The 27,555-nt window shown below is 38.7% G+C and overlaps 1 protein-coding gene across 6 annotated transcripts in view; it reads right to left on the reverse strand.

The window, feature by feature from the left end:
- The window catches only part of DMD (dystrophin), a 3,186,583-nt gene that overhangs the window by 863,856 nt on the left and 2,295,172 nt on the right, over positions 1–27,555 (reverse strand). For all 6 annotated transcript variants that reach the window (XM_044284724.1, XM_044284721.1, XM_044284723.1 and 3 more), the window contains one exon: positions 2,055–2,172. In XM_044284724.1, coding sequence (XP_044140659.1) covers positions 2,055–2,172 — 118 coding nt within the window. The remainder of the gene's footprint in view (positions 1–2,054; positions 2,173–27,555) is intronic.

Genomic DNA, 27,555 nt, shown 5'->3' on the forward strand with positions numbered 1-27,555 from the left:
GTCGGTATCTTCCACCCATAACCCCCCCCCCCACCTCTGATGTCAGAGAAGGTCAGGGAGTATGGTATTGACCTTTTATGACAGTTTTTATGACCACTTGCTGGAAACCAAGTCTGCCTCAAACTCCTTGTATGGAAATATCTTTTCAGGTATTCCCCGTAGCAATTTCATATGACCTCCATCCACTCTGTCCAAATGTCCCGCACACATGCGTACTAAACATGGTGGAGGTAAAGGCAGGATAGCTGGAGTTATCTAATTGCTCCCTGTTACTGAGCTGGGATCTATTTTATTTTGATACCATGGAAGCATATGCATGGTCTGAGTTCTCAAGAGGAAGCACATAGCTCAAATATGGATTTGTCCACGTATTTCTTTCATGTGTATTGCAAGATAGGGGTTTCATGTGTGACCTCGGGGGAAGGACACAAGCCTTTTCCTAAACCCTCTAATGGTTCTGGTCTGGTACATGACATCTTCACATTTAATGATAGGGGTCTGGATGATAAATGTGGTGCAAGGATACACTGACTCTATACCAACTGCTGGTTGGTTTACTTTGAGACAGATGGCGCATCTCAAGCCATGCCCATTTCAGGTGAAGCTCTGCCCACTTTTAGCTAAGCCACACCCCTTTCTGAGCAGGTTGGAAAAAAAGTGTGGAAAACCTAGATGCGTCAAAATGGAGCCAATATGCATCATTTTGTGTTACTTCTTTAGACAGATTTTTGGCTAAGGCGCATTAGAAAATCTGGGCCACTGGTTGTAAACTATTGAAGAGAGATTTGAGGTTGGAAGCACTTACTAATGTATTGTTATTATCCATATTGCCACCTTTGCTGGCTTAAATAATTTTTCCATGACATTATACACTGCTTGGGGTTACGACCATCCTGCAATACAGCAGTGGTGGTCGTGCTTGCACACTATAAGAAGACTGTGGGAACACACAGAAGCATGCTGCGCAGCAGCTCCAATCCTGACCACCTTATATCTGTGGTGCAGAGGTGGTGGTAACCCTTGGAAACAAACAGTGTATAATGCGATGGAAAAATGAATCAAGCCAGCAAAGGAGGTAATATGGATAATAATACAGTAGTAAGTGCCTTGTATTAACTTTCCTTACATGATAAATGCCATTTTCTTAAGTGGAACAACCCCTTTAATGACCAATTATAGGAGCTAAAAAATTATGAATCCTTCATCAGTATCCTAAAAGAAAAGCAAAAACTATGGGGGTCATTTGCGATCAGAAATATGCATATATAACCTTTGCACTGCAATCTGCGACTTTTCCCCACTCACGCCAGGTTTAAGTGCGTGTGGCGTGGGCAGGGAAGGGGACGGACGGCAGGCCTGTCTCATTCATCATTTTCTACTCCTGTTTTAGGTGTTGAAAATGGTCTAAATGTAAGACAGCAAGGAACCTGATTTACATTTAGACCAGCACTGGATACGCCAAAATGATGTAGCTGCAGGTTCCTCTATATAACTTTGGTGGATCCACTGCCAGTGCAGGGGCTTATTAAATGGCGGTATCAATGTAAGTACTCTTACTTTATATTTTAACCCTGTAAACAAGTTTATCCTCAATGTTTAAAAAAAACAAACTTTTTTTCAGTCTTGGATAGTATTACTTCTGATTTCATAGCTTTTAAAGCTCTAGGAAGTTGGTAGTAGGAACATGGCATATGTTGCTTTATCATCATAGATTTTGTTGCAGTTAGTTTTGGTAATATAAGCACATATCTGTTTTTTTTATTTCTTTTCATGTTTTATTTTTATTTTTTATTTTTTAAATATGTGACATATTGTAATCACTTGATAAGGGAAGGGAACCCCTATAATTTCCGATCTGGAGGATGTTTTCTGTTTATATACCAAAATGTCATATATCATCAATATTGCAGGGAAAATGTGTGATGACTTGAACTTATCATCAGCAATACCAGCTGATGCTGGAAGCACAGTAATCGAAATTCAGAAATGCGGTTGTCCCCTTTAAGTGGTTTAAGAATTATGCTCCTAATCATACTGGAAAACGGTATACTTACTGCGATCTGTAACCACTGCTCGAGCTTCTGGGTTGCTTGTTTTGTTTTTCAGGTTCTGAGCCGCAGTTATTAGTTCTTCCAAATGGGGCCGTTTTTGTTCCAAATCTTGCAGAGTTACCTATGCACAATGGCAAATGCAAGAAAATGAAAACATGCAATAAATAAAACATTTATATATGTACATATATTTTCTGATCACAAAAAATATGTTCAGTAACAACTAATTCCACAGATGTGGCCTTTAAAAAGTACAACTTTTCGGTGGTCCTTAGGTCAATTTTACATGGGTGTAAGGACTTATGCACGTCAGTTAATCATAGATGTGGGCTATCTGTGTCATCCACGGACAGCACATGTATCCATTGATTTTAATGTCAGTGGCAAAACATGCATAACTTTGGTCCCTTGTTAGGACCAAACACAACCATTGAAGTATATACAGTAGGTTTGTGATGGCCTCCCTGTTCTGTCAGTGGTTTTCATTGACCATTGGTACGAGATGGTCAGTCTAGTCTTTTCAGCCTAGCAGTGTAAGGGCAAAAAATGGATACACGGACCAACAACACACTGTCTTGTCACAGATGTTGGCACGGACCCAGACGTGTGAATAGTGCTTATTATAGACACAAATCAACTGATATCACAGCATCATAAGGACATATGATGCTGTGGATTCCATCCCTGTAAAATCTTTTTTTTTTTTTTTTTTTTTTAGCGACTGCATTCAGTTTGTTAGTTATTTCCATTCATGTGTTATCAGTTGTCCTCAGTTTTTTTATTACAGGATGTCAGTAAACAAAAAAAAGTTAAGAATGCACAGTCTCCTAGCAACCATGTACTGATTACCCGATTCTGGTTTTGTGATGGTTACTAAAAAGAACGTTCATATATTTGTCAATCACTTTCACATGGCTTTTTAAAATATTTTTAGATGCCAGAGCTACAAAATATGTTCCATGTTCTTTAGTGCAATAGGGCATTTCTCAATCCTTGCACAAAAGAGCTTTATATCTACCCTGTCTTTTCAGCCATGAAACAAAAGACATTCTTTAAGTTATGTGAACGATGAAATAAAACAAAATGTTCTGTGGAAGCAACTGATTTAGCGCAGCAATATTTCTGCTTAGCATGGCTAAGGAAACTCAAATTACTTTAAAACAAAAGACCATTAAGCAGAGACTTTGAAAGGCAAGCTACTAAATATGAACTTCGTGGGATGGATGTTGTTGCATGATGTTAATGCAAGAACATTTTCTCAACCAGAATCATCCTGGAGCCAGGTTCACCTAGTACACTGTTGATGCATTTTCTGGTGTATTTTTTAAAATATGGAGTGGGTGAATATTATTATTAGTGATGATTTAGGGTGTTTTTATATGTAACAGATTTTTTTTTAGATATTTTATGTGACTATCCCATTTATCTGAAGAATCTATTGCAGAAATTCATGCACATGTTAATCCAAAAACAAAAGCAAGATCTATAGCTATACTGTGTGAACCTGGACTGATAAATAAAGATTAGCAACCATCCCCAAATTAATTGAAAGTGTTCCCGAATTGAAAGTGTCCCAGTTGCCCTGGAAAGTTGTGTATGACACTCTGAGGTCTCCTATGGCCGTATCCAACCCCTTTCAAGGTCTTTAATGCTAATACATAGATCTTTAATGTAAAAACATAGATCTTTAATGCTAAGACATAGGTCTTTAATGCTAAGACATCATTGGTAATATCAAAGTGGCTGTCATATATATATATATATATATATATATATATATATAGCTATAGGTAAATGTATGGTAGCCATTACTATCAAACATCATGTTTAAAAACACACAGTGTAAAAATTATTCATTTGTAGTGGTAGATATGTTCTTTGCTGTTCGGTTAAATGGAGGCTGCCATATTGAGCGATTTATGCTGGTCGAATAAGAAAGGTTTTGGATTTGCTGATATTAGGGACTTTTATATCATAAAATAAATGACAATCTCTGACACAGCTCAAACCAGTTCCTGTAGCTCACATGGATCTTGAGCTCAAGCCATTCATTGTTCCTATTGCTCTGCTACATATTGTTCAAGCTAGCAGCACCCAGGGCATATGCTTTCTCAGGGATGTGTCCTTTATGCTGCAGCTGATAACATTTCAAGAATGGAACTGAGCATGTGTGTCCATCTCAGTGAGGTGGACAGACAAATTAGAAAATAACAAAAAGCAGGTGGCGCTACTCAGATACATTTTATTGAGCAACTCAGTATCAATACTTACCGTATTTTTCACCCCATAAGGCACACTATTTTTCCTGACAAACTGGGGGGGGGAGGGGGGGGGAATGCCCCTCCCCCCCTGTGTCTTATGGGACAAATACTAATGAGCACTTCCATTATGGATGACCAGGAATCGGTGAAAGCTAGGATACTCACTGCTTCCTGGTCCTCAGCTGTTGGCTGTGCAGTGGCTGCGCACAGAGTGAGAGCGCTCTGCGACCTCACGCTGTGCGCGCCATTTCACAGCACAGCTGACAGTAGGAGGAAGAGGGATCACGCTGGAGGAGTGGAGCCGCAGTGTCCAGGAGCAGGAGAGGTAAGTGGTTTATTTATTTTGTTTATTTAATTTGAGGCTCGGGGCTGATTATATTTATATCTGCGGGCTGCTGATATACAGTTGCAAGAAAAAGTATGTGAACCCTTTGGAATGATATGGATTTCTACACAAATTGGTCATAAAATGTGATCTGATCTTCATTTAAGTCACAACAATAGACAATAACAGTCTGCTTAAACTAATAACACACAAAGAGTTAAATGTTACCATGTTTTTATTTAACACACCATGTAAAAATTCACAGTGCAGGTGGAAAAAGTATGTGAACCCCTAGACTAATGACATCTCCAAGAGCTAATTGGAGTGAGGTGTCAGCCAACTGGAGTCCAATCAATGAGATGAGATTGGAGGTGTTGGTTACAGCTGCCCTGCCCTATAAAAAACACACACCAGTTCTGGGTTTGCTTTTCACAAGAAGCATTGCCTGATGTGAATGATTCCTCGCACAAAAGAGCTCTCAGAAGACCTACGATTAAGAATTGTTGACTTGCATAAAGCTGGAAAGGGATATAAAAGTATCTCCAAAAACCTTGCTGTTCATCAGTCCACGGTAAGACAAATTGTCTATAAATGGAGAAAGTTCAGCACTGCTGCTACTCTCCCTAGGAGTGGCCGTCCTGTAAAGATGACTGCAAGAGCACAGCGCAGACTGCTCAATGAGGTGAAGAAGAATCCTAGAGTGTCAGCTAAAGACTTACAAAAGTCTCTGGCATATGCTAACATCCCTGTTAGCAAATCTACAATACGTAAAACACTAAACAAGAATGGATTTCATGGGAGGATACCACAGAGGAAGCCACTTCTGTCCAAAATAAACATTGCTGCACGTTTACAGTTTGCACAAGAGCACCTGGATGTTCCACAGCAGTACTGGCAAAATATTCTGTGGACAGATGAAACCAAAGTGGAGTTGTTTGGAAGAAACACACAACACTATGTGTGGAGAAAAGAGGCACAGCACACCAACCTCAAAACCTCATCCCAACTGTGTAGTATGGTGGTAGGGGCATCATGGTTTGGGGCTGCTTTGCTGCATCAGGGCCTGGACGGATTGCTATCATCGAAGGAAAAATGAATTCCAAAGTTTATCAAGACATTTTGCAGGAGAACTTGAGGCCATCTGTCCACCAGCTGAAGCTCAACAGAAGATGGGTGTTGCAACAGGACAACGACCCAAAGCATAGAAGTAAATCCACAACAGAATGGCTTAAACAGAAGAAAATCCACCTTCTGGAGTGGCCCAGTCAGAGTCCTGACCTCAACCCGATTGAGATGCTGTGGCATGAACTCAAGAAAGCGACTCACACCAGACATCCCAAGAATATTGCTGAACTGAAACAGTTCTGTAAAGAGGAATGGTCAAGAATTACTCCTGACCGTTGTGCACGTCTGATCTGCAACTACAGGAAACGTTTGGTTGAAGTTATTGCTGCCAAAGGAGGTTCAACCAGTTATTAAATCCAAGGGTTCACATACTTTTTCCACCTGCACTGTGAATGTTTACATGGTGTGTGCAATAAAAACATGGTAACAGTTAATTCTTTGTGTGTCATTAGTTTAAGCAGACTGTGATTGTCTATTGTTGTGACTTAGATGAAGATCAGACCACATTTTATGACCAATTAGTGCAGAAATCCATATAATTCCAAAGGGTTCACATACTTTTTCTTGCAACTGTATATGGCTGGGGGCTGCTGATATTTATGGCTAGGGGCTGATGATATATATGGCTGGGGGTTGATGATATATATGTATGGCTGGGGGCTAATGCTATATATGGCTGGGGGCTGATTACATATATGGCTGGGGGCTGATGATATATACATATGGCTGGGGGCTGATGCTATATATGGCTGGAGGCTGATTACATATATGGCTGGGGGCTGATTACATATATGGCTGGGGGCTGATGATATATACATATGGCTGGGGGCTGATGCTCTATATGGCTGGGGGCTGATTACATATATGGCTGGGGGCTGATGATATATACATATGGCTGGGGGCTGATGCTCTATATGGCTGGGGGCTGATTACATATATGGCTGGGGGCTGATTATATATATGGCTGGGGGCTGATGATACATATAGCTGGGGGCTGATGATACATATGGCTGGGGGCTGAGTACATATATGGATGGGGCTGATTATATATGTGGCTGGGGGCTGATTTTATATATATATATGTATATATATATATATATATATATATATATATTGGCGGGCTGATTACATATACAGTGGATATAAAAAGTCTACACACCCCTGTTAAAATGTCAGGTTTCTGTGATGTAAAAAAATGAGACAAAGAACTTTCTCCACCTTTAATGTGACCTATAAACTGTACCACTCAATTGAAAAACAAACTGAAATATTTTAGGTGGAGGGAAGAAAACAAAAAAAAACGTTAAATTTTAGTACTATTTAACACGTGTCAACCCAGAGACAATCATTGGTCCTAGTGACCACTTGTAAATAATTATATTGTTATGTCTCAACACGTGTTAATGGGTCAAATGTAAATAAAGTGAGGATATCTTCAGTGTTGTCCCATGAAAAGATATAATAAAATATGTATATAACAATGGATATAAAAAGTCTGCAGACCCATGTTAAAATGTCATGTTTCTGTGATGTAAAAAAATGAGATAAAGATAAATCATTTCAGAACTTTTTCCACCTTTAATGTGACCTATAAACTGACTCAATTGAAAAACAAACTGAAATCTTTTAGGTGGAGGGAAGAAAACAAAAAAAAAACTAAAATAATGTGGTTACATAACTGTGCACACCCTCTTATAACTGGGGGTGTAGCTGTGTTCAGAATTAAGCAATCACATTCAAAATCATGTTAAATAGGAGTCAGCATACACCTGCCATCATTTAAAGTGCCTCTGATTAACCTCAAATAAAGTTTAGCTGCTCTAGTTGGTCTTTCCTGAAATTTTCTTAGTCGCATCCCACAGCCAAAGCCATGGTCCACAGAGAGCTTCCAAAGCATCAGAAGGATCTCATTGTTAAAAGGTATCAGTCAGGAGAAGGGTACAGAAGAATTTCCAAGGCATTAGATATACCATGGAACACAGTGAAGACAGTCATCATCAAGTGGAGAAAATATGGCACAACAGTGACATTACCAAGAACTGGACAGTCCCTCCAAAATTGATGAAAAGATGAGAATAAAACTGGTCTGGGAGGCTACCAAGAGGCCTACAGCAACATTAAAGGAGCTGCAGGAATATCTGGCAAGTACTGGCTGTGTGGTACATGTGACAACAATCTCCAGTATTCTTCATATGTCTGGGCTATGAGGTAGAGTAACAGGACAAAAGCCTTTTTTTACAAAGAAAAACATCCAAGCCAGGCTACATTTTGCAAAAACACATCTGAAGTCTCCAAAAAGCATGTGTGAAAAGATGTTATGGTCTGATGAAACCAAGGTTGAACTTTTTGGCCATAATTCCAAAAGATATGTTTGGCGCAAAAACAACACTGCACATCACCAAAAGAACACCATACCCACAGTGAATTATGGTGGTGGCAGCATCATTGACTTGCATGGTTTTTGGTTGTTTAGTTTTGCATGCCGCACACAAAAATGCAGCCTGCAGCGGTTTTGTGTCTGTCATGGGAATGGAATAAACCAGAATGGAATGCATTTTGGTGCACTCCGTTCCATTCAGTTTAGTTTTGTCCCCATTAAAAATGAAGTAAGGACAAAACTGAAGCTTTTTTCCCGCTATTAAGATCCTCTGCCACATCTCAAAACCGGAATGGAAAACGCAAATATGAAGGTAGCCCTACTTATATTTTTTTGCAATGTGTAGATGAGATCTTTAGTTAGTTGAGTATTATTCTGTGGACTTTTCACATACAAATGCACTAAGTAAGGTCTCTTTCACGTGAAAGATTCTCTCAGGGTCTGTTCAGGAAATAGATGGTTTTGCACACAAGTTCAGTCAGTTTTGTCTATGATTGCAATAAGTGTTTCAGCTGTTTCCATGTGGGTGCAATCAGTGTTTGATGAGTTTTTTACATGCATGAAAAAAAAACTGAAGAATAACAATCTACGTCTCCTAGCAACCATCAGTGAAAAACTCATTGCATCCGGATGCAATACATTTTTTACTGAAGCCCTATTTACTTCTATAGAACCAAAGCTGCGTCAAAAACGCAGAATATAGAACATGCTACAATCTTTCCTGATTCAGAAATGATGCGCAAAAAACGTGTGCACAGACCCATTGAAATGAATGGGTCAGGATTCAGTCCGGATGCTATGTGTTTGCTTCACGCATTGTGCCCTGAAGGAAAACTCACTCATATGAAAGAGGCCTAATACTCAACATGTGCACATGACCTTACAGTGCGATTTTCATTTTTCATTTTTAGAAAGTACTTTAAAAATACTAAATTATCTAGCAACCATCAATACTTCCAATGGTCAATTCACCAGCAATCGCAAATCTAAAATTTCAAGGAGTGCTTATGCATAAAACTCTTTTTATACAGATAAAACCAACAGAATAACACAAAAACAATAGTTATCCCAAAGGTTCCCCCATTCCGATGAATAAGATTGGCCCCTGAACACAAAAAAAATACAAAAACTGAGACGCTGGTACGTGGAGGCACATAATTTTTAGGGATGACTATTCTTTTGTGTTACACGCTTGGTTTTATCGGTATAGATATCAAAGCAGTTTAAAATGAATACTAGACTTAGTCGCTGTGGTCAAGAGCGCCTGTCTTTTTTGGTTAAACAGTTTAGGCAAATAAGGCTCAAGCTGTTTTAGTTGGTCCGATTCTTTCAGTTGAGACTCATTTGCTAGTATGATGTATGTGCTAAACCTATGTACTTCTAACTGTGATTTAGTTTTTTAGTTTTTTTGCTTTTTGGAAACCCTATTCTTGTATAAAAAGCTTTCATTTAAAACAATTGTACTAGATGTTTAATAAAAGTAACCTATACAACTATACCAGTCATAGCGATATCAATCACACTGCTTACAACTTCAGTCTTGCCCAGTATGTGCAGTGTAATGAACATTAGAAAAGGAGAACTACATGACAAAGTTGCACATCCAAAGGTAACCAAAATATGACAATCTTTATTAAAGCCACAAAGAAGTTAAAATATTGTATACAATAAAGCCAGATGTGGGACCAAAAATATGTCCCTACATATAAGCACGCACCTGGTCCTCAATAAGGACGAAAGTAATGCCTAGACAATTCAAAAAAGGGAAAACAATACATCCTTAATAAATTAAACACAGGATACCCAACGTCAAAGATATAACCATAACATGCTAAAATATGTCCAAGTTAAGGTGTTCCCATTTTTTACCCCACCCGTATCTCTGGTAAATATCAGTGTCCTCAGGGGTCTCTGCAATGTGTGCTTATGGGTGATTAGCATTTCACATTAATAAGCTGTTCAATAGCATAGTCGTAGCGTGTATACCTGGACATGAGGAAGCATGTACTGTAGTAAAGGCCATTTAGAACATTAAAAATTATTTTATTTTCAAGGATTGTGACAGCACTATGATCTCCTACTCACTTACAAAGTCTGGTATATGGTCACAGTAAGCACCGAGGATTAAAGATACTCTTATCCTGTGAAACATACTGGGTTGAAGTGCTGACTCAACAACCTCTGACCCCTGTATGAGTGTACCTACTGCTTTCCCTGTCGCTACACAACTGTCTGGAATCAAGTATTTAGATGGACCAGCAATTCTGAAATGGCAGAGTTATAGTAAAATGCACTCGAGTATAGTCCTGCTTCGGGGCATGGAGCGTGGTTATGTAGTTAGCGATGTGAAGTAGAGCAGGGGATTTTCTCATCTTGCCAGATGATTAGCTTTGCATTGGATCCATGTCCAGAATTTCAAACAATCAGATTGTAATTGCATGTTGTAAATCTCTAAGTAATTTGAAGAGGAAAATGGAGCGCCATCCCCCTTTTTGCAGAAGGGTTTCAAGATAGGCAAATATTATCCTAAAATTTGGAATCAGTGAAAAGCTTTAAAGCTAAAAGCTAAGAGGAAGTATCATCAATTCATATAACCTTGGGAATAAAAAATTGTCTCTAGGATACTTACAATGCACTAAATATGTGATCTTACCATGGAAATCATACATTGTAACACTATGATCTATTGTTTCCTTCAATGTGTCAAGATAGATATTTTTCCTTTGAAACAATAGAGGCACAAAGTTAAGCCCCTCTTGATACTAAATATGTTAATCCTTGTTTCACAATGTGATTGGTGTTAGTTTGGTCCTAGATTTTGGGCAGCATGATGGCTCAGTGCTTAGCACTAGTGCCTTGAAGCACTGGGTTCCTGGGTTCAAATATGACCAAGGAAGGACAACATCTGTATTGAGTTTCTATGTTCACCCAATGTTTGTGTGAGTTTCTACTGGGTACTCTAGCTTCCTCCCACACTCCAAATACATACTAATAGGGAATTTAGATTGTCAGCTCAATGGGGACAGTGAGTGATTGTAATGTCTACATTGCTTATTGCTGGTGCATTATGTCATATTCAATTGTAGGCCTATTTATGAAGCAAATGCACCAATTCTGCACTGTGTCTACCTTGCCTGTTTTAGTTTTCCAACTTGACAAGGGGGGTGGCTTTATATACAGAAACTTGTGCCAAAATATTGGCACAAAGTAAAATTATGTCTAGCTATGCATCAAACTTATCATACAGTATGAGCCACTTTGATACATTTTCTGGCATCTTTAGAATGTCTGCCTACATTTGTGCTGTCTACATTTTAGACAGGATTTGTAAATTTGCCCCATTGTGCCCCCATTTGGGAGTGCATCATGTGAACACAAAATATAATATAAAAAAAGAATAGGAAACATATCATTTACCTAAAACATATGATGAATATAACAAATCTTGTTGCTATATAGATGGAAACATAATGGGATATGTCAATTTTTCATTACCTTACACCACATGAAATAAATCACTGCTTGAGATCCTATATCATACAGATAACAAATCCCTAACTTGGAAGTCAGCCACTGAACCATCCAGTCTATCAATTGTGCTCTCAGGCAATATCATTTGTATTCCACAGAGGTTTTCCCAGACACACAGGACCAGTCTAAGCTGAAACTCTTTGTATATTAATGTAATTAGCTGCAGGTGTTGCTATTTAATTAACAAGAGCCTTCATTCAGCCACACGTAGCAGTCTATAGACCATCCAGACAGAACAGATTACACGACCCTGCTCTAGTCACATTTGCCCACATCAAAATTGTCACTCTGAAAGTCTTGCAACTGTACTCTTTATAATTAACATAATGAGAGGATGTTATCACATATAAACTAACAATTTTTGACAGAGATGTCCCTCTAAGTCATTAAATAGGACTGTGTCGACAGTTTTTATATTTGTGTTAGAAATGTTTTTTTTGTATATTTTAAGCCTCTGGTGCAGTTCTTGCTTAAAAAAAGTTATTAAGGCAGCCTTTTTTTTGCTATAAACAAGTAATGGCTCCTCTGAATGAGATCAACTTTTGTAGAACAAAAGCAAAACTTTAGTAAACTTAACTCTGGCCTACAAACCAATATCTACTTGATTTATGAGTGAAATGTCCTTGCCCTGCTCTACTCCTGAACACCATTCTAAATGATTGTCTGTAATCATGACAGTTATGTCTGTTAGGGTAAGACCACATAGCCTAGCATCTGCAAATGACCGAAACCCTGCCTTCCGTGGTGACCAATGGCCACACAATTTTACTGCAAAATCATTCGGCCTTCGGCGGCTGAGGATAAATGGCTTTCTGGCCACGTGTGTCAGCCGGATCATGAATGCAGGAAAGGATACTATTGATTGACTGTTTCAAACAAGAGGACATAATTTGGAGGAGAAAGATACATTACACTGAACTTTAAAAAACTGGACATAATCACTTTAGTAACATTACCAACAAATGAAATAGTACCCCTTTATTTCAAAATAAACGTTTTATGCACCATTACAATCAGTTGTGGTCAGATCCTATATTGAATCCATATACTCTAACTGATAAGTGTTATAGTTCAATAAGGGACATGGGTCTATATGTATTTTTCTTTCTTTTTTGCCCTGTTGGATAATAGGTGTACAGTTAGCAGTACCATCTCTACAATATTAAGCATGGTGGGATTCTTCTGATTGAGCAGCCTGTTATCGCAGCCCGATATTGTGACCAGGATCAGTTAATTACTTTCTTAAACAAAGCATTTTGGCTGTTACTGTGGAAAATTACCATTGGCTTCTAAAATTAAGCTGATGATATTATGCAGTTACAGACACAGCACTGTCAAACTAATTACAAACATAAAATGATTGCTAATGTCAAACGAACTCCAGCCTCTGAAAATTAGGTTTTATGAGCTCAACAAATTTTGAAATAAAACCTACCATGAGATTAAAATAAAATAAATCTTTCAACCTTATTAAAATCAATAGAATAATCTAAAATGAATAACTTATTATAGGTGATGAAATATCAGATACTTCAAATGGTCAAACAGGGGAAAGGAAAATGTACTGTATAACATTTACTTCTAACTGTACAAGGAACCCCATAGAACCTTAAGGCACATATCTGCTCCATATTCAACTGGTGACCTAATGACATTCTACATGGACATATTACATGGATACATATACTAACAATTTTTTTTATGATTTTCCAGGCAAGGCTTGGGTGGGGCCTCCTCAGCCCAACACATTTGCCATAAATATGCCATAAAACTGGCCTAAATGATAACTGAATTCTAAGCTAGCCCATAACTGACATATATTTCAGTTGGTGATGTATGGACATCACAAAATGCATCAAATGTATTAAGAGTCCTACAAATCTTAATAAATTTGGCATATCTTACCAGTCTTTCATAAATATATTACCCTCTACCCATAATTGCATTCTAAACATTTTGCAATCTGTGTTGGAGATCAATAGTTACTCAATGGTTAGCATTGCCGGTCTGCACTGAGATTGTACAGCATATATTGTAGAGCTAATGATTACGTTTCTACTATTCCTTCTTTGTGTCCTATACATTTAAACCCCTTAAATATACTGTAGTATATAAAAAATCTGCACCCCTCCCCATTCGGCTCAGGTGTTTTTAAATTAGCAGAAGTCTGCAAAGGGTTAATTAATTCCTACCACCTCTCAGTTGGAGTTCCTGAGAGCCTGTGAACAGATGAGCTCTTTGCACCTATTCACATTATGCGGTGCTGGACGGTGGCTGTCGCTGCTTTTGTGCTGTGCCGGTGGGGTGATGGGGCCCAGGGCCTAGGTGGCTTTTTGCTGCACAGTGAGGGCGCTGTGTGGCTGCTGGGTCCCATTGCCTGCTGGAGCGGTGTGGGGGCGCGATGGTCGCCGCACGGTGCCGCGCCAAAGTTAGAGTAGGTTCCCACTTGATAGAGGCGACCTTGTCGTGGTAAGTGGGCCTATGCTTTTTGATCAAACTGTATACTAATGCCTCCTAATAGTGCACAGCAATAGATTGATAATAGTGCTGCAGAGCCATGTCTTATCATGCTGATATTTAATAAGTTTGGTATATCAAAAGCATAGCTATGAGGATGTGCGATTTAGATTCTCTCTCAAATTTTAATATACTGTAGCATATCCTTTCTCTATTCAGGATTGACCTTTTTCCTATGTGTATATCAGGAGAGTACGACTATAGTGTGTGCTGGATAACTTGGGCTAAAATGTTGTTTCTTTGTCTGTGTGTGTGTAATCAACATTGCAAAATTGTAATATAAGTCTTTATGTATAATGCTGTGATATTTCTTAGAATTTCATCTATATGCTCCATATACAGTATAATGAGCTTGTTGAAACAAATACCCCTTTAATATTCGAGCATTTAGTACTTCAGCTTCTTGACAACCAAATGATTTCAAGTTTCCCATTAATGTGGTCATTAAATATTTGATTATTTTATACTTGGTCCATGTAATCACTTATTTTAAATTTAAAGCAACATGTGCCACTGATGTCCATGGGAATTACTCAATAAGCTATTGCTAGATTTATCTGGCTATCTTTGAGATAGACTGAATGGAGCAGAAGCACCACCACTCCATTCAAACGGGTGGCACTGGACACATAGATAGGTAAAACCCCATTTAATTATGTTTCTAGACAACAAAAAAAAATATCTGAAATGCAAAAAAGGCACTTCCTTGACTTATTTCATCCCAGCAGAACCAAAGGTCTCTAACTTTTGGCTTTTCACGAAAGCTGTATTACATTTTTCTCACATTTAATAAATTCCCACCATTAGTTACAACCCCCAAAAGATGCATAGGTATGTTCAAAGGGTTTGCCAAAATGCAATGGTAGACCATTTAATGCCAAGGTAAGATAACAGGAGAGTAAATGAATATTTGTAAGTTTGTCCAGTGACTTTTGTGTGAGTGGCATGTAGAAAATACTGTGGCCCTGATTTAGCAATGTATCTGCGCCAAAAATCAAAAAGTGGCTCATTTTTATGTAGTTTTGCACAATTTGGTTCGTCTAAGGTTTTTAGACAGATTTTTTGCTCAGACACATTAGTAAATTAATTTGGGTGGGTGGGGTATGTGTGGCATATGACAACTGGATGAGAGGGATATGTGCAACAAATGTCTAATGTATGAGTGGCTTGTATAGTTTGTCCAGAGCATGTTGAATGTGTGAGCGAAAAGTACTATATATACTAAGATTTAAATGTGAAAAGTTTTTTTTATGTATATAAGAGTATTGCTTCTGCCTGAGCACACTTGGCCAGAGGGATCATCCTATTAGTAATATTTAAAGGCATTTTTTTTAAATCACCTATCTACAGGATAGAACATTAAAGGGGTTGTGCGGCCAGTACATAATAATGACCTATCCTCAGGACAGATCCTCAATATCTGATCGATGGGGGTTGGAATCTCAGCATCCCTGCCGATCAACTTTTGCTCTATGCAAGCATTACTTCCTCTTCAAAATTTCACTGTGCATCGTCTCAGTGGGGCAGTATAATTACAAGTGCTTGTTCCATTCACTTTAATGGGATGATACACTTAGCTGCCGCTGTAAGCGAGATGATGTACAGTGTAATCTTGAAGGAGAAGCATTGCTTGTACGAGTGATCCCTCCACTTCAGGAGTGAAACCTCAACCCATCATCTATAGATGATCTACCCTGAGGATAGGTCATCAATATGTACTGGCCGCACAAACCCTTTAATATCAGTTAGTACCCCCACCGATTAGCTATTTTTGAGTCGCTCCACTGGCAGTAATAGGAGCTGGAACTATTCAGCTTCATACATTGAGTACTGGATGAAGCTAGGTACTTCAGCACTGCTCGCGCTAAAGTGAATGGTAGGAGAGCTGCATTAAGCAGCTCTGTCCTCTACACAATGGACATAGCTGTGTAGTTCCTGTGTGTAGGTCAATATAAAATCATTAATAGAGATGAGCAGATTCTTTTCCACTTTAGCCAAATCACCCATGTGTATGCAAATCGAAACTACCCTAGTCAAATTTCTGAACTTTAGACTCTATTCGCTCAAGTCTACTCTAAAAGCTTTCATAATTGTTTCACTAACACATTTTTTTAACTAGAAGATACTGCCTACCAAAGTAATACTGAAATGAAATTCAGCTCAGTCCTAAGCCGTGCATGGCAAATGAACTCAAAGCATGGCAGATCTGAACAGAAAAAAATATCTTGAGCTTGATATGTTCTGATGTTTTGTATGTGTGTATTGAAAAGAAGTGAAATATTGAAATATGATTTTGGATAAAAATAGAATGGTTTCATAGGTGACAGAGCAGAGTTGTCTAAGAACTGCTGAAAAGCACAGATCTTCCCTAACTCTTAGCTATTCGTAGATATGTATATTCTATGCTCCATTACCCCAGCACCAGCCAGGGAGATGTTTGCGCATAATAGCATTTTATTCTTGATTGAATTTACACTTGGAATGTTGCCTGCTAGTGTAAATATATAATTTTTCATCTGAGAACTGCAAGGCAGACATTTTTTTTTTCAAGCTGTGATAGCTTATTTTAGGATCTAATAATAAATCAATTAATGAGGGAATATGCACTATTTATACCATGGGACAACTTTTCTTTCCTTTTTCCTCTTTATGCTTCGTATTGCAAAAAGAACTGACAACACTGAAATACAGTGAAACCTCTTTGAGAAGACCATTGAAAATTCTATTGAAAGTCATCTGTCAGTTCTCTCATCAAAGAGGATGACCAGTATACATAATACATAGTAACATAGTGATACATGGTGGAACTGAATACTTGTCACAGGCAATCAGATCTAGATAAGGGATTGGTCTTCGAATAATTGAACTGTGTTTTAACTGGCTTAGTTTATGGAGAGTACAATCATATATAGATTATCAAATACAATATCATTTTAACTGTAGCCTGTCAACAATAGCTTCCAAGGTTCTCATCATGCTAGCCACTGTCCATTAGTCATCATGATGTCCTACTTATGACTATCATACACCGGCATGGACTAAAGAAAAATGTCTCCTTTTCTTCAAATAAAGTATTATTCTACAAACCTGCATTAAAGATGTCAGAAACGCAAAACTTTGGTTTGGTCTACATGATTGATTTTTGGCACATACTACAAATCTTGTGAGGGGAAAAAAATCATCCAGGCTGCCATTTTATGAATGTTTTAATTTTGTTTTTGTGCATCTGTTGTCATTAAATATAATGCAGAATAATAAAATACATACTTTAAGTTAGGATATGTTCTTATTATTTTTCTATAATCAATTAGCAGATCTACCACATGAGCTTAAAACATAAAAAAGAGCCATGGAAGGGCATCCATTATATATCAATCTACAGTATATATATATATACAGGGATACATTGCTGACCCAGCGGAAGACTGTGCAGAGATCAGCCAGGATTCCGTTCGTGTCAGTGTATAATGAACTCAGCCCATCTATCAACAGGGTTGTTAGGAAACACTGGGATCTCCTTGGATCTTGTTTCAAGGGGATACCAGAGTTTCAATGCCCACCTTTATTCTCCTACCGCCGGTCAAGAAATCTTCGTGACCAATTGGTCAGGGCCGACATTGGCCCCAAAGGGTCCTGTAGACAAACCACATTGGCGCAACCGGGCCTGGGGTGTTTCCCCTGCCTGGGGTGCGTCAATTGTAGTTACATTCGCAAAGGGAGAACATTCATACATCCTCTCACAGGTGAATCACATGGTATATCGTTCCATCTTACGTGCAATTCTAGTTACGTTATTTACGTACTTTCATGTCCCTGCAAACTACTCTATGTGGGTGAGACGACAACTGACCTGAAGACCCGCCTTAATAATCACCGCCTGAGCATTCGGAAGAAACGCCTTGATTTACCGGTTTCCAAACATTTTTCTGAGGCTGGGCACAGGGAGTGTGATCTGAAGGTTTGGATCATCGACCATGTACTCCAGCCCAGACGTGGCGGTGACAGGTCTAAATTACTTAAACATAGGGAACTCTGCTGGATCCATAGGCTTAACAGCCTTAAACCCAATGGATTGAACATTGAGTTCAACTTTGGAGAGGTGTTGTGATGAGTGGCTTGCCCTCTGTGGCATGCAGATTATGCCTAGGTGTGTTTGTGTACACGCAGAATATGTATTTATTAAAAACTGTTGAATCAACAGTAAATTTGATTCTTCCTCTTTTTTCTTCTTTTTGTCCACAGATCACCAGCACTTACCATGCGGAGGGGTGGAGCCTGAGGATGAAGTTGACACATTATTATATACAGGAGGTTGATACCTCTGACAGCTATGCTTTTTTTCCTTTTCTTTTTTGTTTTGTTTTCATATTGGTATTTTTCACTGTTCGATCTGGCACGCACCAGGGGCACCACAGCTGGGCCGACATGGTGCCATGGCTGTTCTATCATCTATCTGGTTTAGATTTGCTCCCTGTAACACCTGGGTACAAACCGGAGGAGAACCCTCTTGGGTATGCAAGCGACCGGACACCTGTGATGGATAACCCCCTATACATAACGTTTATCGTTGTGATGGTGGACTCCAATCTAGGCATGGCATGAGGACAATCTGGTTTCCGGGCTGTCCGTGCTGGTCTGGTCTGCTATACCCTGATGTACCTCATTATGGGTGTCCAGACACGGGTAAAGGGCATCTTTCCAGTCTCTAAGATGGCGTCCCGAGATGGGACGTGAACGGGACGTGCACCGTGAAGCACCTAGGCCGGATGCAATGACGCAGTGGTGACGTAGCGGAGGGCGGTCTTTGATGACACATGGCGACTGACAACAGACATCATCCCCTTCCTGGTGCCAGGCCGAGACAACAGTGAGTTGGATACGGGACCCAGCGATCGCACAACTGCGGTTTTCAATTTACATAGGATCCAGTGACTGCATAGCTGTGGCTTTCAATTTTTAAGTGTCCTTTGACTCGTCTCTCAGCTCCTCCCTCAGCATGTCTTACACGCTTTGGACGCATCCACCGGCTGTGTACTTGTATAAGTGTGCAGCCGATGGGTCCGCCCTCTTCCTTTTTTTATTCATTATAAGTTTGCAAATGTCTGATGCACGCACTTGATTGATGTTTCACATTGTATCAATATCAGATATATGTAATTGATGACATTCGCTTTACTTTTTGCACATGTATTTTATGAAACCATGTTTATGTATTGGTTAGTTTTGAACACGCCCCTTGGGGTGGGAAGTGTAGTGATCACATGATTTGTAATTCAATTAACTCACCCATATAACTGCAGACACTTGATTTGTATTTGTGCTTGAGAAAGGCTCAGTATTGGAGCCGAAACGTTGTACCGCAAGGTTGATTAAAGACTAAATTTTACTTCTTCAAGACTGGAGTGCCGTCCTTTTTCTGGATTTATATATATATATATATATATATATATATACAGTGATCCCCTGAGGAGCCCATGCAGAGAATGGGCTTGATAGTGGCCCTTATGAGATGTTGCATCATGATGTACTCCCTCTGGCCTTGGGGATCAGAGCAGTGGAAAGGTGGTTTGAAGAATCAGGCCAGAAGTAAAAGTAATAAATATGGTAATTGTGGGTTTACATAGGTGTCCACTGTATAATGCAGGCTTTAGGTTGGTCTGGTCTGGATGTTAGGCTACTTTCACACTGGCGTTTCTGGGTCTGCTTGTGAGATCCGTTTCAGGGCTCTCACAAGCGGCCCAAAACGGATCAGTTTAGCCCCAATGCATTCTGAATGTATAAGGATCCGTTCAGAATGCATCAGTTTGCTTCCGTTCAGCCTCCATTCCGCTCTGGAGGCGGACACCAAAACCCTGCTTGGATTTATGGCCAAAAGTTCAACCTTGGTTTCATCAGACCATAACACCTTTTCTCTGCTTTTGGGAGACTTCAGATGTGTTTTTGCAAAATCTAGCCTGGCTTGGATGTTTTTCTTCGTAAGAAAAGGTTTTTGTCTTGCTACTCTGCCCCATAGCCCAGACATATGAAGAATACGAGAGATTGTTGTCCACACAGCCATTACTTGCCAGATATTCCTGCAGCCTCTTTTAATGTTGCTGTAGGCCTCTTGGTAGCCTCCCAGACCAGTTTTATTCTCGTCTTGTCATCAATTTTGGAGGGACGTCCAGTTCTTGGTAATGTCACTGTTGTGCCATATTTTCTACACTTGATGATGACTGTCTTCACTGTGCTCCATGTTATATCTAATGCCTTGGAAATTCTTTTGTACCCTTCTCCTGACTGATACCTTTTAACAATGAGATACGTCTGATGCTTTGGAAGCTCTCTGTGGACCATTGCTTTTACTGTGGGATGTGACTAAGAAAATTTAATGAAAGACCAACTAGAGCAGCTGAACTTTTTTGGGGGTTAATCAGAGGCACTTTAAATGATGTCAGGTGTATGCTAACTCCTATTTAACATGATTTTGAATGTGATTGCTTAATTCTGAACACAGCTACATCCCCAGTTATAAGAGGATGTGCACACTTATGTAACCACATTATTTTAGTTTTTTTTTGTTTTCTTCCCTCCACCTAAAAGATTTCAGTTTGTTTTTCAATTGAGTGGTACAGTTTATAGGTCACATTTAAAGTGGAAAAAGTTCTGAAATGATTTATCTTTATCTCATTTTTTTTACATCACAGAAACATGACATTTTAACAGGGGTCTGCAGACTTTTTATATCCATTGTTATATACATATTTTATTATATCTTTTCATGGGACAACACTGAAGATATCCTCACTTTATTTACATTTGACCCATTAACACGTGTTGAGACATAACAATATAATTATTTACAAGTGGTCACTAGGACCAATGATTGTCTCTGGGTTGACACGTGTTAAATAGTACTAAAATTGAACGTTTATTACTTGTCCTTAAAATGCATAACTAGAACTGACGTGGTTAAAAATATGAGCCGTGTCTGCACTATCACTAATGGTAGTCTGAGTATAAATGTGAGACCACTAGGGGGCGATCCGCACTATTGCCTGCCTGGCTATCTTCACTGTCTCCTCATAGTGTCTGCCGTACTAAACTTTGTAACACTGTTTGTTTCACAGTGCTACCTGCTGATAGCGACTGCCCTCCCAGCGTCCACTTATTGCTTGTTGTATCAAAGCTCTTTCCTTTGCATGACACTTGCTGGCTAAAACTTTACAGAGAGGGGCAGAGAGTGATACATGTAAAGTTTTAGCCATAAAAAATTGCACTAAGTGCAAGCACTGGGCTTCTTCCCTTCAAATGTCTATACACATTAGAGAAGTGAAGTCTGCATAACGAGAGATACATATTATACCTCTGCTGTTGCTTTGCTATCCCTTTCTGGATACATATCTGCTTTTAAGACATGCATATCTGCCTTGTTGGTATACTCGTACCGTATACTGAAAATAGCCTTAGCGATGTCTCGCAGATAATCTCAAACCTATAAGAACCAGTAGAATGATCTTTATTAGATACTGATCACTTTTGAGCAGTATTGAATGAGGTCCATGCTGACAGTGATGGGGGGTGGGCGGCCACCTGGCTGGTCAGACAATGGACATGACTCATCCTTCCTTATACAGGGATGGGGTGTGTGCATTGTCTGTCCAGCCACATTGATTGCCCCTCCCTGTCCTTTGACATGTCATCACTTCCTGTATGTTATCACTTCCTGTATTCTTGTCTTGGCTTGGGCCAGCCCCTTTTACACCTTTTGTGAGTAAATAAAAGGAACAGGTTGAGCAGGGAGGAGGGGAGTGCTCAGCAAGAATTCAATCAATATGGTAACACTTGGGTCTGGCTCTGACTGAGGCTGAGGGAAGAGGGATTTACCCTTTTCCTTACACAAACTTTGATGCGAGCTGATTACAACTATTAATATTTCTACAACACCTGGTATTCACCCTTTAACCCATATACAGGAATCTGGACTTTGCTATAGAGGAACCATCAGGCCACTAACTCTTGGAATAGTCCAAATGTTGTTGGCTTCTCACCCACAAGAGTCAAAGAAACTGGTGCTTAGTATGTGGGAACAGGCAATGGACATAGTTAGAAAATAGGTAGTAGTTTGGGTTGTCAGAGTTTGTTTGAATCTATGAAACAATCCAAAGGTCAGGGCAGCTAGCATAGGATCAGGATCCAGGAATCAGGCAACGTTGGTATACAGGCAGATAAATGGATTTTATCTATTTATAAGCTTCAGCAAGCTAGAGAGATTAAGCAAGATCAGTAAGCAGGGGAAACAGTAGTCTGGTGACAAGAAAGAGGCTAGGTAAGTGTGGGGGGAAATCTGTGCCAACCACGGAGAGCAGAATGGAGATGGGTACAAAGCATCCCCATGACACCTACATACAGTAGGTGGTGGCAGGTTCCCACTGGTTACATCTATCTATCTTTATCATATATCTATTCACAGTGAAGCACAATGTATTTCCCTTCTGTCATAATGAATCAATGGCATGGACATGGTTGTAGAATACTGTTGACATTCAAGCAAATCACTATTTATTTTTAAGGGGTGTTCTATAACTGGATTTCCACTTGAGTGAGCAAATGTGAACCAAGTGTAAGTAATTGAAAAGTTTCCTCCTACTGTTTGCAAACAGAATTTAGAGAAAACAGTAGGCAACATATCCAGTTTTTAATTAAAAACAGATGGAAGATACTGTGCTGCTTTTTTATTTTACTGGTTCAATTTGAGCTGCCTATAGTTAAGTGTGATGAAGCAAAGCAAAATGTGTACTTGAAATTATCAGATGTGTGCAAAAGACAGGACAGCATTTTGCTGCATGGGGTGGAGGTGACAGGAATACATTTTTATGTGGAAAAAGGCTTTTATTGATTCATTGCAAGATATGTGACTTTAATGGATTATTAACTTTTAGTCAACATGATCTGTAACAGCAGTCAAACGTACTCTTATTAAATAGGGCCAACTGAAACCTGTTAAGTTTACATCATTACAATACTGATAACATTTGAAAAAATCTAGTAATAAAAGGCTTTTTCATCTACAGTACTTAATACATAATGCTACAACTCGGCAGATAACAAGTATTTCTCTATTTTTGCTGAAGATTCCCATAAGGATATTTACATACAGTATATGTGAAGTGTACTTTTCAAGGATAATGTCAAGTTGCAAAGTGTTTTACCTGGAAATATACTTTCAAACACTGTAAATAAAATTTAATTGCAACCTCCTTATGTTAGGCTGGAATTCTGTGTTAAAGTTTTTTGTTGTTTTTTTTTACACAGTTTTTGAAGCCAAAGGTGGATTCATACAGAAGTGAAGACTCAGTATTTCTTTTTTTATGAGTTCTCTGATTATGATCTGCTCCTAGCCTTGGAATCAAAACTCCATCTAGAAATCTTAACATGAAAACAGCCTAAAATTAATTAGATCTGTAATGTAAAAAACTTAAACATATGAGTACATATTGGAAATGAAATACTGTATTCAATTAATTAACTAGACCTCCTAACTGATCTAAAATTCAGTGCTGGTCTAAGTTCTTAAGGTGATTTTTCATTCTCTTGGTCTATGGCGGAAAAGATGTTAATGTGAGGTTGTTGTGGTAGTTCTGTTAATGAGAGAATAGTGCACTGGGCAGTGTCTAAGTTTATCCCCCAGTTAGCAAGCTCTGACTGCATCCAAAAATAAGCCGCAAAAATATGGCAGATAAACTTTTGCCTTTTGTGGTCTTCTCTTGTATTGCATAAAAGTTCCAGCAATCAGCATAAAATTCTGAATTAGCTTCCAATACCACATAATATCTGTAGCGTATTAATGCATGGCTATTACTTAGCTAAACAGCATATTAAGAAACTAATTTTTTATAACTAGAGAGGAGCAAATAAATGTTTTAGAATCAGAATACAACCCAAATTTTTTGACAATGCAGGTACTATAGAATCAAAAATTTAGGTAACTCGCTAGAAAAGAAGGAGAGAGTGACCAGAATGTCATTCACAGCTTTTCAGGGCAATTGAATCACTTTCAATTTAGCTGAATCGTTATTTGTCCAAATCGAATTGGACAGAAATACTTTGCTCATCTCTATTTTTAACTAGAGTTGAGCAAATCTAAGCATTCGAAGTGGAATTGAGTTCGAAGTTTAGGAAAAATTTGAGTCTAAACAATTTTTCTAAAATGGCAGCTGCACATGTTAGGCTACTTTCACACCAGCGTTTTTGCTAGATCCGTCATGGATCAGCAAAAACACTTCCGTCATGATAATACAACCGTCTGCATCCGTTATAAATGGATCTGGTTGTATTATCTTTAAAATAGCCAAGACTGATCCGTCATGAACACCATTGAAAGTCAATGGCGGATGGATTCGTTTTCTATTGTGTCAGAGAAAAAGGATCTGTCCCCATTGACTTACATTGTGTGTCAGAACGTCTTGCTCCACACCACATCACGGACAGAAAAAAGATGCTTCCGCTATGACGGATCTCAATAATGGAAAGTGAAAGCACAGATGTGAAAGTAGCCTTGCAAAGCGAAAATAGGTGGAGAGGAGACAAGCTGGGAACGCAATATCTCCCATAATGCTGTGCAGCCAGCCAATCTGCAGATAGCCATCCCCTGTGATGTCACAGTCATATAAAACAACCATCCCGTACGGTCTCCGTCATTGCCCTGTGATCTGACTATAGGGAGAGACATGGCAAGCACTCAAATGCTAGGGACATGCTGAAAACAATTAATAGAAGAATATTGGAGAGGGAGAGTTCAGGGAGACTGAACTGAGATTGCTGGGAGACTTATTATGCATCAGTTAAATTTATTTATTACTACATTTACTTATTCCTATATCAGCCATAAATATAATTCAGTAAAACAAAACATGCAATGCAACAGCTCTCTGCAGACCAAATAAAGTACAGAAATGCATAATAATTCATAATGCTATATTCATAAATTAGAGATGCTTGGCAAATACATTTTGAACAAAATTATTTGAGCCAGGAGAGGTATAATGTGGACTCTCATTGCAGTCTTTGGTGGCCATTTGGCACCAGGAGTGGTGTGGAGTTGGCTCGGCATGCATGTTGGTGCCTGCATTCCTTGGATATAATGGAGGCCATTTTGGCACCATAGATGACAGAAATTAAAGCAGGCCCAGCATGCATGTGGAACCTACACTCGCTGAATTGTATGGTAGCCGTCATGGCACATAAAGGGTAGTATTTAGTATTAGGAGCCGTCTTACAGAGATCGCCTTGACGGCAGACGGGCTCAATTAATTTTTTACAAAATTTATTTGCCAAGCATCTCTAATTTATAAGCATAGCACTAGCAATTATTATGCATTTTTGTACTTTATTTGGTTTGCAGAGTGCTGTTGCATTGCATGTCATGTTTTGCAGTGTTGTTTTCAGCCATAGCAATGTGCTCCTGCGCATTGGGATGTGCTGACTGACCCCCTTTTTAATTTGCAATAAATATAATTCAATACCAATAAGATGGAAGCCTTTATTATTCCACTACCAGCATACTAACTAATACTATCCAGTCTGCACCCCTTAAGGGGGCAAGATTTTAATGATGATCATCCTTATCTTTTACTGGCTTTACTTCTTCCAAATCATCTGTCAAAGTCTTCATGTCTTAGAAAAGTCAGCAAGATGTAGAGAGAGGAGGAGCTGGATGTTCCTGATGACATATTCTCATCGATATTAGATGATATGGAAAAGGAGGAAAAGCAAATGGCAGAAGAAGGGCTCCCACCTATAGGACAGGAGAGTGCTGGGTTTGGAGAAGTGGGTATAGCCCCTGTTTAAAAGGTGCATTAAAGGTGCCTGTGGCCATTAACAATGAAGACCAACAGTGGGGTCTTCATTATTAAATAAAAGGTAGCTGCGGGCTAAACTGATGCATTGCTGGGCTGAACCCGAAGGCAGAGTGGCCTGGAAATGCCTGATTTATAGCAAATCGCGACAAATTAATTTAGAACAAAATTTCATTTCTTTGCAAACTTTGGCAAAGTTGCTGAAACTAATTTTTAACCAGTTAGGGGTGTTACCCTGCGCAGTCTCCCATTGTCCAATCAGTAATGGTAGTGTCAGACAGTGCAGGGACACACCCCTTTAACAGGGAAATGGTAACACCCAGTTGGAAATTTATTTGAAATGGAGCCGAACAGCACAAAATTAAGTTATAAGAAAATATTCTTCAGAAATATTATTACATGGGGAATGCAAGTGGTTACTAAAAACGGCATATCAGGAGATGTGACAGATGAGATGAGATGTGTTTATCTAAAATACCAACAAGAGATTAAATGTGTGTATTACATATAATATTTGGATATGTATATAATATTACAGTGTTTTGTAAATGCAGGTAGACTTCGGCTACCATTTAGCACATGGACAATATTTTATTCAGTATGAAGAAGGTCACTCATGTTTCTGAAATGACATTTCCAAAAACACTGCTCAGATATCTTGTCAAATGTGATTTCTCAGAGAGGGCATTATTATATAATCTTAACTACAGCTAAAAATACATACTACACATTACTAGGCACAGGAAACGTGTTTGCTCTGCATACAGTATGCTTATAAATAGAATGGAGCTCAGAGTACAGACAGGAGAATACACTGGCATTCAGTATTTATTCATGCATCTCAATGTGCTTTAAATGGGATGACCTAGATTCATATATTTAGGCAATGCTATTTTTGTAACTCCTTGCTGAAAATAGGACTTGCCTTACAAATGAGATTAGTAAAAGTTTAGCATTTGTTAAAAATCTTTCAACTGTTTTTCTTTTTGTTTCTTTGCAAATAAACTTATGTTCTAAATGCCTATAGTCCTAGCATTTTAAAATAATAGATTATGATAAACAAGATATTTTTTATGCTTGGATTGACATTTTGTATGTTAAAGCAAATTTATTAGAAGCCCTATGATTATTGAATACTGATCTTGAAACCAGAATAAGGCAAAGGACTGGATAGAAATGCCCCCCTTTATGACTCCAAGACATATGAGAACATGTATCACAAAAATGGTCAGTTGTCTGTTGGGTGGATGCACAGGAGTTGGAGAGAAAATTGTGTCATTTAACTCTTTGGGGTTACATATTTTCATATATATAGCTTAGTAAAAAAAAAAAAAAATGAGTCAGATAAAAAAAAAATTGTCAGATAAATTATTATGATCTATTAAAAAACACATAAAGAATAAGCAAATAGGTAGTAAATCATTGACCACAATCCATGTATGAGTACCATCTATAGTAAATAGTGAAATAAAAGTGTGAATAAAAGTTTGAATTGACGAGTTTTGTAATTTTGTTTATACGGTATTAAGTC

Source organism: Bufo gargarizans, chromosome 3 (genome assembly GCF_014858855.1).
Source record: "Bufo gargarizans isolate SCDJY-AF-19 chromosome 3, ASM1485885v1, whole genome shotgun sequence".
Taxonomy (NCBI): domain Eukaryota; kingdom Metazoa; phylum Chordata; class Amphibia; order Anura; family Bufonidae; genus Bufo; species Bufo gargarizans.